The 20186-nt window shown below is 39.5% G+C and overlaps 2 protein-coding genes across 6 annotated transcripts in view; one reads left to right on the top strand and one right to left on the bottom strand.

Moving 5' to 3' along the window:
• Positions 1–4989, top strand: part of ric8b (RIC8 guanine nucleotide exchange factor B) — a 17897-nt gene extending 12908 nt beyond the window's left edge. For all 3 annotated transcript variants that reach the window (XM_050072701.1, XM_050072702.1, XM_050072703.1), the window contains exon 10: positions 486–4989. In XM_050072701.1, coding sequence (XP_049928658.1) covers positions 486–591 — 106 coding nt within the window. In that variant the 3' untranslated portion in view covers positions 592–4989. The remainder of the gene's footprint in view (positions 1–485) is intronic.
• si:dkey-103i16.6 (uncharacterized protein LOC557125 homolog) lies at positions 2185–18133 on the bottom strand. 3 transcript variants are annotated; one of them, XM_050072704.1, is made up of 8 exons: positions 17866–18133; positions 8785–8980; positions 7653–7871; positions 7245–7477; positions 6903–7003; positions 6638–6799; positions 6326–6538; positions 2185–5644 (listed from the first exon to the last, which is right to left on the bottom strand). In XM_050072704.1, exons 2-8 carry the CDS (start codon positions 8970–8972, stop codon positions 5444–5446), a joined length of 1317 nt encoding a protein of 438 aa, XP_049928661.1. In that variant the 5' UTR covers positions 8973–8980; positions 17866–18133; the 3' UTR covers positions 2185–5443. The 3 variants fall into 3 exon arrangements, with proteins under 3 accessions (XP_049928661.1, XP_049928662.1, XP_049928663.1); XM_050072705.1 differs by having other exon boundaries at positions 8785–8983; XM_050072706.1 differs by lacking the exon at positions 17866–18133 and adding an exon at positions 16481–16697 and having other exon boundaries at positions 8785–8983.
• Between the last annotated feature and the right edge of the window lie 2053 nt (positions 18134–20186).

Raw genomic sequence — 20186 nt, forward strand, 5'->3', positions numbered from 1 at the left:
TGTGAGGTGCTGTCCTGTTCCTGCTCTGGATCACTGCTGTGTGCCGTGCAGAGGTGGCTACAGAGCGTTGCCGCTCGTATTCGGGAGGAGTGTTGTTGGGGGTCGGGATGTGTGGATGGACCACGATGCCTCCTCCAAAGCCAATTGGAGTTCGAGGACACCATTGATGTTACTGATTACATCGATGAATTCACTGACTGATGAATTTAATTTGTGCAACAGAAGCAGGTGTACCCAACACTACAGTTAAATCATTCCACACCATGGATTGCCAGAACCATCCGAAAGTGTGGACCGTTATTAAGCAGCAGCTTACATTGTTGACAGAGGCAAAAAAAGGACTAAATTTCAATACACAGTTTTACCTTGTATGATTCCATGGGGCAAATAAATGACTGATTGCATGTTCTTTGGTTTACCTCCCTATCTAACCTCTCTCCATCCAGCGAGAGGCATCTCTGATGTTTTTCTCTTTGTGTCCACAGGCAGAATGTGATCCGCCCGATGGGGGTCAGGCCTGACGGGACGTTAGCACCTCTCGAAGAAACACTCTGTGATCCACCCGAGGACTCTGGATCAGACTCTGATTAGTGCACTGCACATTTAGGCCACATTTTCCAGGCGAAGCCCACTTGGCCCGCACACATCTGGAGCTGTGTCCCATTTGAAGGTCTGGATCCTTTGAAGGAAGGTGTCCATGAAGATGGGTCCTTTAGAGGAGTTTAAAGATGGCTGAACCTGTTTACGGTAACTGAGCAGAGGTAGCAATGGTCAGTCAGTAGATACACGCGCTGTACTGATACCTCCCAATAACTCATACTCCATTAACTTAAACTTAAATTGGTAGATATAAGCACAGTGTGTGGATCTAGAGTCAGGACCAGTCTCACTGACACTCAAACTAATGCTGGAATTTAGGATCTGGTTTTTAACTCGTACTACCAGGAAGTTGCCCTTCAAATGCAGCACAGCTGGCAAGTAGTGTATCAGGTTAATGGTAAAGGTATCCACGTAACTTCTATTCATCTGTACGTTTATGCCAGGTCTACTTATACAATATCTTGGCTTGTTATAATGTATTTAGTCTGTTATCATGTTCGTCGTGTTCACACTGATGCAGAAGTGCACTCTGAGTTGTCATGTTCACAACCAGAAGCGCATTTCTCAGCGCCGGTCAGCAAGCAAATTTTCGAATCTGCTCTTTTCTAATTACACATAAAACTCTCTGTCTGCTTGTGTGTGTGTCTGATCGTCTCTCTCGCTCTCTGTTCAGACACAACTGACAAATATGTGAAGTAAGTGAGCATGAGTTGTATATTATATAATTAGTAAGTATCAGATCTTTTATATTATATCTAATATATCCTTTATATTGTTCATACTAGATTATCAGTGTGTTTTCTTACCAGATTTGCTTGCGGAAAAAATAGACCAGATGCCCTAAACTATCGCTGCAGATCGCAAGCTGGCTGTGGGGCTCGGGGCCACAGTGCATCTTGTGTGAACAGCTTAATCGCTGAACATAAGCACGGAAAGGAAGGGGGCAGCACTCCACAGAAAATCGCTGTGCTTCGGCATCCAGTGTGAACCTCGCGTACGGTTGTCAGAAGTATAAATACTGTAATACTTTATCGATAGCAAGTGTTTCAGACAATACGATCTCCGTTAATTACACATTTGATAGTATCAAAATTACCAAAGTGACAAAAAACAGATCTACAATCAGGTTTTCAATCCAAGGTTATGAAAAAAAGAAAAAAAATATCCTAGTTTATGAGCTTTTGTCATTTTGCCGTGGTATCAAAAGAGGCATTAAGTGTCATTTTTTATACTGGAATCAAAGTTCAAATCCTGGTATCACAATATTAACTCAATCTAGAAATATGACTTCTGGTGATCCAGCCCTGAACTGGGACACAGCTCATCATGAGGCCCTGTCGCAGCAGTGAGACGTTCACCACCACAGTGGAAGTGGACTTGATGCACGGCTGAAGGCCTCCATGGTTACTGTTGCACCTTCCTCATTTACTTTACCGCTCCTTGAGTTTAAGAAAAAAAAAAAAAAAAAGAAATAGAGGTAATAATATAATTCTTTGCTGGATCATGTGTATCTCACTGAAAGCACTGTTATTATAGTTTGTTCAAAGTGTCATTGGGTCTGAATAATCATTCCTTCACCTCTGCTTTTTGTTTTACACTTTTTTATGTTTATCTGATTTTGTTTTTCTCTGCGACATGATGATTTTGTATATCTAGATGATTCAAGTGCACGTTACACACACACACACACACACACACACACACACACATTTAAACATAAAATCATTGAAAACTGTTGGTTTAAAATCATGGGGCCTGTCCAAGATGGACCACAGGATTGATGTATATTTAGAAATGGGGCCGTGTCGGTGTGTGATAGATTTAATTTGCTCACAGTGAGTCTGTGTTTGGTTGTGTAATTATCATGAATGTTGCACACCAGTTAGTCACCAAGGAAACCTTCTGAATTCAGGGCTTGTAGGTTTACTGTCACTGAAAAGGTGTTTCAGACGAGAGGACTTCCTTTCATGTAAAATGAGGAATTTGATTAGAGCGATGCAACATTTTCCTGTGCTGGATGATAGTAAACAGATAGTTTCTGCCTGTTGTGGACTCTTGACAAAGAAATGGCTAAACTACAATGATTGTTTTCTAATCTATTTTATTTTTTGCCAAATGTGCATGATGTTAAATCAGGTTTCGGTGATGTGATTTTTTCTTTTTTTTCTTTTTCTAGATTGAAATTTTTGCTAATTTTATACAAATCCACATGTTTAGTGTCTGTATGAACTGAGTAATATTTCTTTGTGTTGGTAAAACATTAATTTAATGTAAAAGCTGCCAATTCTGAAACAAGCTGCATGTTTGGCTACAACTACACAACAGATTTGGCCTCCGAACTGAAACCCTGCCTCAGATTACTGACGTTTGATGTATAAAAAAAAAAATGCTGATTACAATCCAGAGAAATAGAATATTACTATACCCAGAGAACATGTGTCATTATTACGGGAATCGGTGACAGTTCACTGGATTAATAGTGAATAATCATGATGAGCACGTTTGTTTCACTTGACCTGTGAGTCACCACCACTGCCTACTCACACACACACACAGTAACTCAGATAAGTGGATTAAAAGGAATGTTTAAATTGTCTGGAGTCGGCCTCACACAAGCACAGAAGACTTTGAGTCACCTTTTGAATTACATGTGACAAATTTTTTTCCTACTTGTTAAGTTGTGAAAGGTCAGATATATAGATGAGTCACAAATTAAAGGGGAAACCAACTTTAAAGGCTAACTTACGTATATTTAAACCTGACCCTATTCTGTCATGTGTTTGTGTACAAGTGACTAATGGGAACAACAGTTTTTGAAACTGGTCCAGTATAGTGAGAGGGCGACAGCCAGCAGGGGCAAAGCAGGCTGAAGTGTAACCACTCGGTGCATTGCACACAGTCAGTTTAAGTTCTCCAAAAGTGCTGTTTTTTTGCCACTGACAGCCTCAGATTGTTATTCTACATGTCTGACAACAATATGGGAAGTATCCCTGCAAAGTTGGACCTTTTTGTTTAGATGAAGATCCTATTTGTTTAACCAGACACAGCCCTGAATCACCCAGTTAGATTTGAAAATATGTTGGCACTATACATGCTAAAATTGGTGTTTCTTTCTTTTACGAGGCTGTTCCTGGTTAGACAAAAAGGGTCCTTTCCATAGTGTTGATTGACATTTAAGAAGGATTTATACTTGTACGTCAGCTCTATGCAGAGTCTACGACGTGGCCTATGCCATCGTGAGCATTTATACTTATACGGTAGTTTGTCTGTGTCACTCTGCAGCTACACCTCCAAAACACTGGTCGGTGGCAGGTTTTCTGTGAAGTTTAGTTGATTCAAAACACACATTAAACATGTCTTAATAGTGACTATTCCAAACACGAGTACACAAATTGGCTTCACTATAACACGCAGTATACACAGACAAACCATTTGTCTTTATCTGGCACATTTTCCCCATAAATACGACATGCTAACGTTAATTAGCACAAGCCTATCGCATTTTACATTGTGTAAATTAGCCTAGCCGCTAGCGGGCTTTTCCTCCGCTCATATGAAGCTAGGATAAATCACACCTGAGACTTAAAAATGCTATTTTGTTGAGGCTTTATTGTCTTCAAAATGTATTGCTTTTTATCTGTGAAATAAAAGTAAACAAAAGCTTTGTTTCCACTGAGGGAAATGGTTTCAGCTTACAAAAATAGACAGATGGTCTGCATTGCCATGAGGTGTAGTTATATTTCTGGGGAGGTGCTCCTCAAGTTTTGGCGTAGGGTACGACGTAGGCTCTATGTTGATGCAGATGGTGCACAAATGCCCCATGTGGTTACATTGTAGCTTGTTCCACTGCTGCTGGCTGCAGACTTCTCGTTAAATACTGGACCAAAATAAAAAAATGTTGTTCCTATTAGTCACTTAGACACAAAAACATGGGAAAATAAGGTCCAGGTTTAAAAACACAATGTTACCCTTTAAGTGTTTCAGTGAGGTATTACGCCACCACAAGCCTCCAGAACAATTTTGGTGCCCTTTAAAATAGAAGTCTGATGACTACAAAGGCCAGAGCACAAGTTTCGCAAAACGTTAATACTTTCCAAACTGTTTAGTCACCATTTCTTATGTCTCAATGCTCATTTCTTTAGGTTTTTCCCTTAAAATTTGTCATGCATCTGTAGAATAATATTTTTTTGTTTACTTGTGTGCTCCTGTGTAACGCCTTCTGTTTCCTCCACAATCATAGAGGGATAAATGAAATTGCATGCTGATCACTTCTCCATCTGGAAAGAATATGTTACAGTAATTCTGTTTTTTGTTTTTGCACATTCTTTACATACTGTAAATAGCACCACATTTATTTACACTGATACGTTAATAAACTGGAGAATAAGAGTAGTTGTCATTTTTGGATGTAAACTACATTAACCTTATAAAAAGAGGACAAATGATGCAAACATTACACAATACTTTTATTAAATATTGTTAAAATACAGTGTTGTGCTGATATAAAACATTAACAAGTGAACTGACATGGGACGTATAAAACATCTGAAGAAACATTTGTTACAGGGCTCTGATATTTATTTACTAGTGTTCTGAATGGACCCTCCCTCTATAATAAGTGCTTTAAATATGCTCGTCGGTAGCTTGATAAACTGATAATTTGATTTACATATGAACATGATACACTCTTCTGGGGTAAGATGTACTTTCACTCCACTGCACACAACGAAAACCATTTTGCAGCAAGAAGAAAATAACCAGATAAAAAGTAACGCGTGTTAACGAAGGAAAGAAGTAATCGTCTCAAACCTTTCCAGTGCCATCGTTAGTAAAACATTCAGCATCAGTTGCTCAGGCTGGATGAAACGGAGCTCTTGCTGTCCGTCTCTGAGTCTGTCTCCTCGCCGCCGCTGCTGGCTGCTCTTTGACCTGCTGGTCTGGACCTGGATGTCTCCATCACACCTACAGGCTCTGGAGCTCCTCTGCTCTGGCAAGCTGTCTGTCCACTCACTGACGAAGGGCTGCTTATCAATGAAGGGACGCTCTGCAAAGAGAGAGATTATTACAACAGTCAGCAGAGGTGTTTTCAAATAGAGCCAAGAGAAAGTGAAAGAGGAACTCCACAGATTTCACACAGGGAAGTCTGTTGGGGAGTGCAATTGCATATTAGCTGTGTAAAGCGTTCTGTGGCTACAGACGGAGTGTTGGTGTGGAGTTACAAAGAAGTGTGCTTGCCAGACCTCTGTGGCCCGCTTCTAATCTCTGGTTGATGTTAGCGGCTCGAGGCTACATAGTCACTGTGGATGTATAAAGAGACGTGGATACAGCATTGGAGGCAGGGACCCATTCATTCCTGACAGTTGCTCAGTGGTGTATGAAGCCAAAAAGGTTCAGCTGCCACATATGAAATTATTAGGGATGCACAATAATATCAGCACGCCATTGGTATTGGCTGATATTGGCTTTAAAATAAACAGAATCAGAACTGGCCAACTTGCTTTTTCTAAATTTGCACAATGAGTGAATATTATATACATTGAAAAGTATTTCATGTCTCCATCTGCTGGTGGACCATCACGATAGGAGTATGCATGCATAGTATGATGTTAATTCCACTACAGAGAGACGTGATGATCACTAAATTAGGTAGGAAAAAAAGTGATTAATAGTTTGTAAATTCTTGTATAACCTAGTGTTAAAGGCCAAGTGTTTAAATGTAACCTACCAGTGTTTCCTGACTCCTCATCAGCTCCTCAATCTCATCATTCCAGCCGAGCATTTCGGCAAACCTCCGCACTGTATCCTCCAGGTCACCCAGCTCAACGCGGTCTCCTCTTCGCAAGGGGACCTTCTCAAAGGGACCCACAGCGTGTCGGTTCAGGAGGAGCCGTGGAACAGTGGAGCGCACTGTGTTCACCAGGCTGGCGAATGGCTCAATCTGAAACAGTGAATTTTTGTTTGAGCTCAGGGTTTATCTGCTCACAAAATGTACTAGAACCCATTTTAGGAACTGAATGCAGATACCACAAATATTTACCTGTAAAGATGTGCCCATAATTATCAGCAGGTCGGCTTTGCGGAAGTCTTTAGTGTGGAGGAAATACTTCTGAGGGAGGTCCTCGCCAAAAAACACAACATCAGGTTTGACTGTTGCAGCGCAGAATGTGCATATGGGGACGTTATCGTTCATTATGGCATGCTGCGAAACAAACACATGAAGACAGCATTACATCAACATCAAATGCTGCAAATTATTATATTGAATTAGAATGTTTTTTTTTTAAACAAGGAGTCAGACATACCTTAGCCTCCTCTGCAGGGTACGCAGTATAGCACAGGTGACAGGAAGCTGTGGCAAAACTACCGTGAGCTTCCACAAGTTTTTCATCTGGGATGCCACACACTGTGAAAAAAGATATTGAATATTATAACGGACATCAAGAGCAAACAAGAAAGTTAATTCTGGGAAATAAAACAGAAGTGTCAAGTTGTGCAACTACTGGTCATGAAAAAGAGACACTGCACAAATCCAGTATGCCTCCTGGTGGTGCGTTCACAGACATACTGTACATAGGAATACTATCATATTTACATTACAGAGTTTAATTTCTTAGTGTATTTTTTCCCTTTAAAATCTCACTCACGTTTCTCCAGTCCATCGATGTTCTGAGTGTACATTCGGAGCAGCAGGCCTTTGTGATGAAGCATGCGGATGAAGTAGTGTATGTAGTTTGGTCGGTGACGTCCGGGATACAGAGCCTTGGCCAGGGAGAAGAAGGGCTGCGGGTCGTTGGAGAAGTAGTCGATGTTGAAAATAGCTTCTGGGTAAGGGATGTTGTACTTCTCCAGATTGGCGTAAAGACCTGTTCCTGGAGTCCTGAAAATGTGAAGAGACATTATGGTGATGCTTTCAGTAAAGAGCAGCTAACAGTGAGTCTGGACGGTTTCTGTATTCACTGAACAGGTTTACACTTCAGGTAAAAAGACTCAGCAATAGTAACGCGACGATGGAGAGGAGGGCGTAGAGAGAACAAAATTCGACAGACACCAACCTGAAGTCTGGGATGCCGCTGGCTGTGCTGATTCCTGCTCCGGCCACCACCACCACGTTCTTACAGCGGCCGAGCTTCAGCAGCCGGGCCACAGAGGCCAGACCACCCCGGGATGAGGACTTAGCAGCTAACGCAGATGGACTGTCCTGACCAGAGGTGGACCCAGAGGAATGAACAGCCAGAACAGGGTCACTGCTACCTTCAGACATCTGTCCTTCACTGGAGAGCAGGACAGTAAAGACACATAAACACAACTTGATGCATATGTGACATACCTGACAAAATTACTTGTAACAAAAATGATTTTATATTAAACAGTTTATGTATAACCAAGAGACATAATCTCTTTACAAAGAGTTTTTTCAGATGAAGATTAGATTGTTTTGGTGCGAGCTGCAGAGTGGTGGAAATATCTGCCATAGAGATGTCTGCCTTCTCTTGAATATAACAGAACTAGATGGCTCTCAGCTTGTGGGGCTCAAATCGCCAAAAAATATAATAATAATAATAATAATAATAATAATAATAATAAACTTTATATATATATGGCACCTTTCAAAACACAGCTACAAAGTGCTGTATAATAAAACTTAACACATTTAAAACACAAGGGGAATAAAACAAATAACATGTCATAAAATGTCAGCTAGTAAAAGATAAAATAAGGCCAAAGGTAAAATCAAGATAATAAATGGGAAATAAAATCAATAAGATAGCAGTAAACTAGAAAGCTCAGATAAAGTCAGGATATGTTTTTAGGAGAGACTTAAACAAAGCCAGTGACTCAGACAGCCTTATATCCTCGGTCAGGTCATTCCAGAGCCTTGAGGCCCTGGTTGCAAAAGCTCTGTCCCCTTTGGTCCTCAGCCTGGACTCTGGGACAAGCAGAAGACCTCTGCCCGAGGATCAAGAGCCAAGACATGTTTTGTTGCATGTATGTTCAAGTGTGCGTATATGTGGGTATTTGTGTATACGTATGTGCATGTACTTACTAATAATAATGATAAACGTGTTTTTTTATGTTTGTTAATCGCTGATCTTGATATTACAGTGTGACCTCCTGCTCTAATTCATCTTCTCACATCATACATTTTTAAAAAATCAAGTAAAGGTTACTGTAATATGTCCGCACCTTATGGGTAAACCGTCCTGTCCACTCACACTCATCTGACTGAGGTCCTGGGCCAAAGCAGAGTCTGTCTGCTTCCTTCGCTGCTTTCCATACGGACCCGACCCAGAGTCCTCCTGGATCTCTGCGGGGTCGCTGTGCCTGGTCTGAGAGCTGGAGCTACGGGTCATCCTGGACCTGGACCTGTTCATTCCCACACCTGCTGACAGCAGGAATAAAAAAAATCATTCAGCCTAAATTAAACATCAATCACTGTAAAACAGGTTTCCTTTCCTCTGAGCTATCAGCACAAAGTGAGACTGTTTCCAAATGACATTTAAATGTCAGACATGAAAACATGTTTTTGTTGTGCAAAATAGAAAATATTTTAATTTCCCTTTTTTTTTTTAAAACTGCATTAATTATATACCGACTTGTTTTCAGTGATTTGCTCTGCCTCTGTCCCATATTTAAAAAGCTGTTACACTGAAATCATCCTTTTCTCTTCGCTCCCTTTGCACATAGACAGGCCGCAATGTTTTAAAACTGTCAACTGTTGAACAAAAGGTAATGGCTGCAATATATTTAGCACCCCCCCTCTGCTCCTCAGCAGCTATGCTAATACAGTCCACAGCTGTGGCAGCTTTACTGTTGAGGGAAAGTGGAGGGTAAGGCAGAGGGGTGAGGGGGTGTGAGAGTTAAAAAGAGGGGTGGCAGAGGTGAAAGGGAACCGTAGATTGACTGTGTGTCAACAAACCCAGCTGGGAGAGAAAAGAGGATGCCCCCTAACGGCCCCCTCAAACCGAGGAAAAGGGAGAGAAGGGGGGGTCCAGAGATAAATGATACGGAGGCGGGATTCAATAAAGAGGGAACAGAGGAGTAGAAGAAGAAGAGGATGAGGGGGGGCTTCTTTTCCAAAGCTATTCTAGGCCTTCAAACAACTTCCATGAGGAATGAGTGTGAGTGATCAGGGAGAGGCAGCGGACAAGGAAACAAAAGAGCTACAACCCATAAAACATGACTGCTTCAGAGGGCAGCAGGGAGATAAGACCAGCTTTTCTCCAGCAGCACCTTATCGCCCTCCGGAGGGGACGGGAGAGGAGGAGAGGGGTCACTGAAGGCTTACAGAGCAGCCAAAAACATTAAAAAAAAAAACATAGTAGCCTTTGGGACGATGTCACCTTAAAGCTTTAACATTAACATTCTAAAAAAAGTATTATTACCAAGTTAAAACTGATGCAAGCTTCTAACAATGGTAGATGACCCTTTGAACCATCTTAAAAATCTCACATTCTCCAAACTACTTTCATTTTCTGCACTCAATCTTCTCTCACTTTGCCTCCTTGAAGGCTGAAGCCCCCACATTACTACTGTTTTCTTCTCCCTGCACATCCTAAAGAACTATTAAAAACAGCGGGAGGGTGAGGGTCTCAGCTTTTGTCTGGACTCCTCTCAAAAAGACACTGCTGAGTACAGGCAATAAATCACCAGCCCAGTTATTAAGGTCTCACACAGATGGTGCAGTGTACGTCAACACTAGGGACTGTGGGCGATTAGTTGACTAGTCGATTAATGTTGCTACTCTGACTAGTCGGTACCAGAAATACTAGTTGGTTAAACTTATTATTAAAACTACTATTATTTTATGTGACTGTGTTCACCCAATGAAAGACTTCTCTTCCTAAAGAATATCATTTTCAGTTCATGTTATTCATTAACTTTTATTTAGTGAGTTGTTGTCTTGTTTGTAAGACTATGTGCAGTGTTCATAATGCACAGTGCAAAGTGTAGCACATTTCAGCGGCATTTAAAGTACGATTTTGGTTACTGAAACGTGATTTCAAATGGCACTTTAATGCAGTAATGTTTTGGACAATGTTTAATCTTACTGATTAAATTGCGCAGAATTTTTTCTCTTTTCTGAGTTTTTCTTACTTCTACACTACTCCATTAGTCAAAGTTTGAACTTTTTTTTAACCCTTTGAAACCTGGAGCAACATCAATTTACTTGTGCTGCTTTCAGACGCCTTTCACAAGTATTTAAACCTTTGAACTTTGAGCAAATTGGTGCAATTTCTTTCAAAGACAAGACATGTCCCACAAATTGAAAAAATATATATTAAAAAGGTATTTTAAAAAACTAGGGGGAAAAAGAAAAAAGCTGCAGAAAAACTACATTTATAATTACATTTTAAAGTAATTTATTTATATTTTAATTTTCAAGCACTTTTCTAGGTCCTTTCTGTATTTGTTTGTTTTTAACTTTAGTTTCCTTTGTTTGTTTGTTTTTAATATAAACTAATTTTGTTGTTTTTAATTTTCTTGTTTTACCAATTTATGTCATTTCTTCTTTCGTTCCTATGTTTTTGAACAAATCAAGCCAATTTGCTCAGGTTTCAAAAGGTTAATCAGAGATTAGTTGTTGGGAACGTCCCTGGTTAAAATGCCTTCTAATCATATCTGGAGAAATTACACTTTAAGAAAAAGTCATGCACACAAATGACGTAAAATAAAAAAATAAAGTACACAAAGATACATAAAAGAAGTCTAAAGAAACCTAACAATCAGTGTGGCTGCAGAAAACTGTGGTGCGGCAGCAGCAGGGTTACAAACAGTCAAAACAGGAAAGGACGTTGTTGACAAAATGGAGGACACTTCAGCAACTAAAACAAATTAAAATGATTTAAAGTTATAATAAAAAATCATCCCTTGCACAGGTGCACAAAAGTTATTTTTTATAACATCAAACTGCTTTTCAGTGTTTTAAATGCCCACTTTTTTATCTGATAGAGGCCTAATTGTGCCACAAACACCATTATCATTCTTTAATGACAAATAAATCCCTGTATAAATGACAAAAGGCTTAAAAAGGATTACTTGGCCTTTCACACTGCTTGTTCTCGCAGCTCTCCCCAGTCAAAAAGCTGAGTGTGTACCAGTACCGGACCACCAGCAGTGTCGCTGCTCATATGAGGGTTACAGTTATCTAATTAGGACAGTCCTACAACACAGGGCACACCTCAGTGGTCACCAGTAACCCCCCAAAAAGCCAGGCTAATGGATAATCCCTTTACAGCTCCAGAGGCTGGGACCAGAAGACAAACACCAGCGAAGAGCAGTGGGAGGAAAGTTGGTGTTAAAACAACAAAAATGTGACAGCAGATTCTCCTCAACATTTACTGCTCACTGAGGAACAATGTTACAATAATGTGACGTAGGAAAAAGCCCAGAATAAAAAAAATTAAAAATGAGACAAATAAATTAAATAATATAATTTCTACTTTGAAAACAACTGTTTTGATACATATTATAACTTTAACAATATATGATTCCTGTTTGTAAACTCTTTTCTTTTCAGGTTGATATAGTTGATGGGAATGACTTTTTTAAAATTAAATTAAACTATTTTTTTAACTAAACATTTGCTCTGTAAAATGTCAGAAAACAGTAAAAAATGCCTATGACAACTTTCCAAAGGCCAAAGTGATGTCTTGAAAATTTGAAATTACTTGTTTTGTCCAACCCACAATCCAAAACCTGAAGTTATTTAGTTCATAATAAAATAAAACAGGGGAAAAGCAACAAATTGTCACATTTGAGAAGCTTAAACCAGCAATTTTTAGCATATTTTGCTTTGAAAAACTTCAATAATCATGTCAAACCTCTGACACCTGAGTTTTTTAAGATAATTGATTAAAAGGACATTCTTGGCTTTTTATTATTTTCCTTATTGTACGCTCTTATGTGTCTACATATTTTAATGTAATGTGCAATTATGGGAGGCCAAACTTCTACAAGCATTTTTACTTATTTTATTATTTTTTTCCCCTTTACCTCTACCTCTCTGGATGTGTACTTACAGTATATTATAGCACTTTTTTCATAGTCATTCTTGAAAATGGAGAGAAATAAATTACGCGTCAATCTAAATGAAACCAAGGCTGAGGGATTATATAAAACTATTTAAAATTACAAAAGCATTATCTCTGAAAAACCTTTTTTTCACTGCTTGTATATCCATTTGTATTGACTGCGAATGTAATAACACTGCATTTCAAAATACAAAATATTTTTTAAAAAAGAGAAAAACTAAAATAATCATTAAAATTGTTGTTGATAAATTGTCTGTCAATTGACTCATCTATTTTTTTTTTCAACAGGTCTGCTTATTGTGAATGAAAACAAACTAGAATTTGAACAACAAAAGCAGTATTTTAGAGATTTGTTTCCACTGTGTGGTCCAGTGCTATGAACTTATAACCCTTTACTAAACTGAAATACACAGTCAACACATCCAAACCCTCTGTCACTGTCAGCAGCAGCAGCCTGAAGCTGTGGACAGTCCCGTCTCGAGAGTTAAAACCATGTACCTGCTGCCTCTGGACTAACACGTCATGTCAGCTGTGTCTTAAAGGAGATTTGGTTAAGTTTAATGAGGGGCTTTTCCCCTGCAACCCCGGCGTTTAACCCTCCACTTACAGCAGAATTGAGGACAGCTGACTTTGATCTCTGCTGCCCCCCCCAACACACGGATGGCAACAGGCAGCCCGGTCGCCAAGGAAACCTCTTCATTACTTAGTTGGAGAGGCAACAGCTCTATGTCGTCTTTCCCCACCTGCTCACTAATGACATATCACTCTGTGTAGCATCTTTGTTGGACTCTCAATCTGACACAAAGCAGCGAGTCCTAATTTGTGTTAGTTTATTGTTTGCTCACACGGAGGCGGAGGAGGGTGGTGGAGAGCTAATGCTGCCCAGTGGGTCGATGGCTAACTAATGTCTCTTGTCCTGTTACTTCTCGAAGGACTCACCAGCCCCAAATTAAACACCAATCTAACAATAATGGGGTGTGATGTTATTTGTACAACCGTGTAGATTCTTTGAGAGAACAGGATCTGAAAAACAGACACTGAGCACAGGTCCACTCTCACCCTGACAAAAATGTCAAGCCACAACTCATGATACTAGAAAGGGCTGAGTGATGTGCAGATAATCAATTATGTTGATATTTTTGACCAAACATTGTCACAATATTGTAAGGTTTACTATTGGTTTTTGATAAATAATCATCAGTAATGTGGATGTAATGACTAAGTGGAACAGTCTGATAAGTTCAGAAAAATAATTCACTTTACTGTGATGCAGCCTTGAAAACCAGGAGATGAAAATATTTAAGATATATCTAAATAATATGATAATAATATATTGTCCTGCCCTAAAACTACACAGAGACATACAACAGAACAAGAAACAGAAAACAAAAAATATATGCTGCCCAGTTAATTAAAGATATTCAGGGCTGCATCACACCACTAATTTTTTAATAAATTAAGTAACTGTTTAGTCTAGAAAATGTCAAATGTTGACTGTTTTGTAAAACACACTGATATTTATTGATATATATATATATATTGCAATCGTATAAAGCAAGGATGCTCAACTTGCTTTGCATGGGGGCCAGTTATTAAATAAACAATACTTAATATATGAATAATATAGCTACCTCTGTCGGGGGATCGGGGGGATCCTCCCCTGGTACTTTATTCTTTTAAATAAACAAGCTGCATGTTGATGCTTTTTAAAAATGCACTCTGGCACCCCATTTACAATAAAAGAACCAAAAGAAATCTGTGAATCAGTTCATTTTTGTTGAGAATTAAAAAATGGTCAGCGGGCCACCCAGCACCCAAGGGCCACATTTGGCCTGTGGGCCACAAGTTCAGTATCACGGGCATATGGCAAGTAAAATTCACAAATCCTCTCATTTGAGAAGCTGACACCAGCAAATGTTTTGGTCATTTATGTTTGAGAAATGCCTTTAAAGCTAAAGTTGGTAACTTTTATGAAAATAACCTTTTGTCATATTTGCTGAAACTGTCACTATATTCACACAGTCGTACATGTGAAAAACATCATGTTCCTCTTCCTCCTCCTTATATAGTGATTCTGATAGCATTTGCTGTTAATCACTGACTCATGAACTGCAGTCAAAATAGGCATATGAATCAAGATTCTGTTGCTGCATTGCCTATCTCTATAAATGTTTTCAGAAACATATTTAAGTGTACCGCTCCGGCCTGGTGGCAGCGCTTGGTTTTTGCTCTACTGTTTTCAACATGGCCGCCGGGTCACGGATTGTTTTCTGTGTGAAAACAGTGACACTTTTAACAACTGTGACAAAAACATTTTTTTATAAAAGTTACAAAATACAGCTTTATCACAACAAACTGGTTACCAAAATTGTTTCCTGACGATGGGTTTTAGCTGTTGATCGAATGATTAATCGACTAATCAAAGAGTTATACTTAAAGAATGGGCCTTTAGAAAGCACAATAGTTTTAACCTTTTTAAATGTAAAATGGGGTCACAGGGGGGCTGGAGCCTATCCCAGCTGACATTTGGGGAGAGGCAGGGTACACCCTGGACAGGTCGCCAGACTATCACAGGGCTCATGGAAAATGAATGAATGAATGAATAATTGAACATAAAATGGGCCATTACCTAGCCTGTTAGCAAGGCATGTCATTGAGGACACATCAGTGTGTCTAACTGTGTGTGACCTAAAAACAAGAAGAAGAATCACTTTTGGCTGTGCAGAGCTGCAAGAATTACTTGCAGTCAGTCTCAGATCTCACAGAGGAGTTACTAACAGTGAGGCTACACTGGCACCTGCTGGGACCAAAATCTCATTACACACAAGGTATCTACAGGTGTCAGGCACACTTTTTAAGACCTTTACGAGATAATTTTGAACCGAAATTAAGACAGATTTTTGAACAAATCATCTTTTTCTTATTCAAATATTGCAGGTAAGTATAAAGGTAAGTAGCATATATGTGGTCCTGTGCAGAGGCAGGTTTTATGTAGGAATATGGTTATTATTAGAGTAAGTTAGGTCAAGTTTGTGCAACTATAAAGTAAAAAGCCAGTATTAGGATCAGTGCTTTGAAGATTTGTATCTGTATTTGTAAATGTGAACTTTCATACAAAACAGCTTGACTCATTTTGACAAAAATAAATTAAAAGATGGATAAATTACATTAAATATATAATGCTTGTGTCAATTAAGACCTCACAAATTCAAATTAAAGAAAATGTAATAACTTTTAAGGCCTATAATTTATAAAACTGAATTTGATACATTTTTAGACTTCAAAGGACCTGCACACAGGCCATGCACACGAAAACTATCAACCCATACACTGTGCTAACTGTAACAGACTAACATAGGATGGAGCCATTCATCATGTAATCTGTTATAAATCAGTTTACCGAAGTGCAAGTAGATTCATTCATGGACAGATCAAAAGAAAGTTAATTAGAAATCTTATAACTGAGTAGAATTTTTGTTTTCTCTTTCTCATTTGTAAATGATTATAAAATGACTAGCATTATGTTGTTTTAGATGCAGATTAAACTGAGTAATAAGTCTTGTGATGGACCTCATAGTCTGTTTTTTTAACATCACATACAGCGGTATCGAACATTTTATACATATTCATAAGACTGAATAAGCCACTGAATTAGGAGAACCATCTGCATCTGGGACATTTAATGAGTACAAGCATTACTGGATCTGGTTATACTAAAGATCCCCTCCAGACATGTTTTACAATCCAGAATCTATGAAAATACAAGATGTCTCCCCTCCACTCTCAGTGACCTAGAGCCTTTAAAAGGACAGTTCACCCCAAAATAAAAGTACATATTTTCCTCTTACCTGTGGTGCTGTTTATCAATCTAGATTGTTTTGGTGTGAGCTGCAGTGTCGGAGATATCGGCCATAGAGATGTCTGCTTTCTCTACAATATAATAGAACTAGATGGCACTTGGCTGGTGGTGCTCAGAGTGCCAAAACTATACATCTGAACTCAAAACTCAGCAGCAATGTCTCTTTCCAGCAAACATGACCCGGTTACACAAGATAGTCCACAGACCTTGTTGTGAGCAGTTTCATGTAGGAACTATTTTATTTCTACTGAACTACCCCCCACTAACTGAAGAATTGCGCAGAAGGAAGTGTGCATCTAGTGCAAGACGAAAACATTAATGGCGTCCTCCTCGGCTCAGCTGTAACGTTAGCTGGCTCAGTGGTGCTGGGTGAGCTTCCCTCTGCACGGTGATACAGTTGCTGGGAGTTATTTAGTAGAGAGGAAATAGTTCCTACATGAAACTGCTCACAACAAGGTCTGTGGATTATCTTACATAACCAGTTCCTGATTTTTGGAAAATGACATTCCTGTTGAGTTTTCAAATGTATTGTTTTGGTGCTTTCAGCACCACAAGCCGAGGTCCACATAGTTCCATTATATTTGAGTGGTTTTGCACTGGTAAGAGGAGAATGTGTATATTTGATTTTGGGGTGAACTGTTGCTTTAAGTATCCACATCACACTTGTTTAAGTTGCATATTGAACAATGACTGGCTGTCAAACTAGTTGTGATGTCACAAATCCTGCTCTTACTATACCTACACCTCTTAAACAAGGATTTCAGGTGAGTACAAACAAACTTTCACCTTCAGTAGCTAAATGTGAAACAGTCCTCTAGTGTCAAACTAATCAGGCAATCGTTTTGTCAATGAAAAGTCAGAAAATGATTTAAAATGTCAATCAGTGTTTCACAAAGCGAACATACCCTGTGTAATTCCCCAGAGACAAGGGTGACTTCTTCATATGGTAGATTTTGTCCAACCAGCAGTCCAAAAATCAAAACTATTCCATTGAGTATTATGTATGACAAGGAAAAGCATTAAATTCTCACATTTAAGAAGCATCAACCAGCATATACTTGGTTTTTTGCTTAAATAAATTACTAAAACAATTATTTGACTATTAAAATAGTTGCTACCCATTTTCTGTCTATCAACGAATCGATTAAATGACTTATCACTGCAGCTGTATTACACAAACCCCTCTGCAGTGAGGCACAAACCCCCAGGTGACACAACAACAAGAACAACATATATTTGACTGTAGGGGGGCTCTGCAGGAATCACTGCCATTGTTATTAAACGGTGGAGCTCCACATCCCCAGACCTCTAATCATAATAATAATAATAATAATAATAACACATTAACGTTATATTAATATTGCTATTAGCTACCTGTCTCTCTAGACGGCGGAACTTTTGAATGCTGACCAGACGGCGACGACACACTGCAGACTCTGTTGGGCCACTCGGTTTGTTTCACATCCAAAAGGAAACCAAACGTCTTAATCTCTAAACTCTTATAATCTACGAGCCTCTGCAGTCAGGAAACATCTGCTCCAGTCGCAGTAACAGTGTCTCCTCTTCTCAGACACATGCACTTTATCTACATGCAGCCTGGAGGGGTGAGCTTTAGGGAAAGAGACGTCACTCTGCTGCTGTTTCCGGGTACTAAATAAGTCATTACGAATACAGGCGGGAAACAAGAGCTGGAGTCACGTGGTGCTCTGTTTCCGCTTTCCAGTACCCACTGTACCCATACTACCATACTATATAGTGTGCCAGAAAATGATTTAGTACGTCCCAGTACATAGTATGTCAAATGCAGTTTGCCAAAAATGCCAGGATGTCCAACTACATCCGGTCTGATTTTGCAGCATGCAAGTCAGCATGCTGTTCTGGTTATCCTTTCCCACAATCCTTTGTTTTATCCCCATGGTAACGGATATATGAGCAAGAGGGTAAAAGTTCAGGGTGTAAGAGAGTGTATGAGGAACTAGTATGGTCAACTGGGTGCATACTGCACGCAACAGTGCATACTTTTTAAGGGCAGCTGCAGTATATAGCCTACTAAAAGTAAAAAGAAAAAGTATGCGATTCAGAACGCACCCCCAGTGTCAGATAGGACTCAGTGATGGGGAGACAGAGTAAATTCACAGTGTTGGTTCCATGGAGTTGATATATTTAAATGTTTTAAACCTTTTTAAATGGTCAAGTATTTATACTTTCTCCAAAATATGGTCAGTTTCTCCAGGAGAGTCCGTCATAGTACCTGAAGGTTCAACAGCAAGTGCTTCCCTCCCTACAAAACTTCTGTGCAATGCATTACCAGTAATCATATAGGCCTATAAGTTAACATTATTAAAGATAAAACATAGAGTGCCTCAGGAATGAGTCCTAAAATCTGGAAATGAGTAAGCATCTTACCACTCCTGGTTCTCTCATCATGAAGTCAATGGGTTTTTGGTTAGACACCTGAAATAAGGTCTGTGGTTCACACAAGCTTAAGAGACTTTCACGTGTTGTTTTTTGACATGAAATAAGTCAGTGCCCCACTCGTTTATTTTGAAGCTTTTATGACTCTTAATGGCGGTTGCTATTAAGTTGCTAACTGAGACTATGGAACGTCATCACCCCAACCACGGCTGACGTTGAGTCATACAACATTGGTCATAAAAGTGGTGTTTATTTGTGGAGATTATCATGTTGTTCATAGTCTTTATATACAGACTCTACATTCAGTGAATGTAGAGTCTTTAGGCAAACCCCGGTGATCTTGCCTCCGGAAGAAGAGCGGAAGAGCCCTGGTTTCCTGTTGTAGGCTGTTTGTAGTCCGCGTGATATTGACCAATCACATTTGAGCCGGCTGCAGTTGTTGCCAGGTTAAACGGTCCGTGCGGTGAACTAACGAGGTGGAACATAATTGGCGTCACTGCAAACTCTGAATCCATCGCAATGGTTCAGCATATTTACTTATATATGAACGGAAGTCGGAAACGGAAATTCGCCTCCTCCGCCCAAATCAAACCGGAATGCCAAAAAATCGGGGGTCTGCCCCCAGAGGCCGTATCGCCGTCTGCCAGAAGTCAGACGCCGAATACAGCCAATGGGTTCCAAGAATGTGTTGTACATCACATGTATCATAAACGTTTGTTTGCCACAGAGCTTATTTTCTGCAGTGATCCAAAATCCAATAGAAAATTCCCACAGGCTTTTTGATGAAGGATGGTGGGTGATGCTAACTCCCGTGTTGGCCTACAGAAAAACATCATCCCTGAAGCACTCTATTAATTTTAATGCATTGAATCAGCTTCTCACTTGTATGTAGGTAGGCTATGTAAGCTCAATACAATGTTATAGAAAAGTCACTGACCAATGATCTGGCATTGTTTAAGGGGCAAGTACAGGCCAACAGGAAAGCTGCTCGGCCTTGCAGCAAATTTTTCCCAGTGGCCACTGCGGGTTTGCGGCAAAAAAATGACCTGTGGCACAAAAAGCATTTTCCCCATAGACCACCACTGTAAAAGAGACGTCTGTAAAACTGTTGACAAGACACATCCAACTGTAGACAAGGTCAATTATGACTCTCAACACTTTTTATGTTTGTAAAACTTTTCTCAACCTTATAAAAGTGATTTAAAAATCTGTGACATCATCACAATGTAATGTTCATGAGCTGAGCGGTAACTCGCAGGAGAAACATTATTGTGCATATT

The sequence above is a fragment of the Epinephelus moara genome, chromosome 20, assembly GCF_006386435.1.
Source record: "Epinephelus moara isolate mb chromosome 20, YSFRI_EMoa_1.0, whole genome shotgun sequence".
NCBI lineage: Eukaryota > Metazoa > Chordata > Actinopteri > Perciformes > Serranidae > Epinephelus > Epinephelus moara.

Excerpts from the sequence above, each read along its gene's own strand:
- si:dkey-103i16.6 (XM_050072704.1), bottom strand. The coding sequence starts at position 8,972 with ATGAACAGGTCCAGGTCCAGGATGACCCGTAGCTCCAGCTCTCAGACC. Across the intron at positions 7,478-7,652 it reads AGCGGCATCCCAGACTTCAG|GACTCCAGGAACAGGTCTTT; the intron begins GTTGGTGTCTGT and ends TCACATTTTCAG. Across the intron at positions 6,800-6,902 it reads ACCCTGCAGAGGAGGCTAAG|CATGCCATAATGAACGATAA; the intron begins GTATGTCTGACT and ends TTTGTTTCGCAG.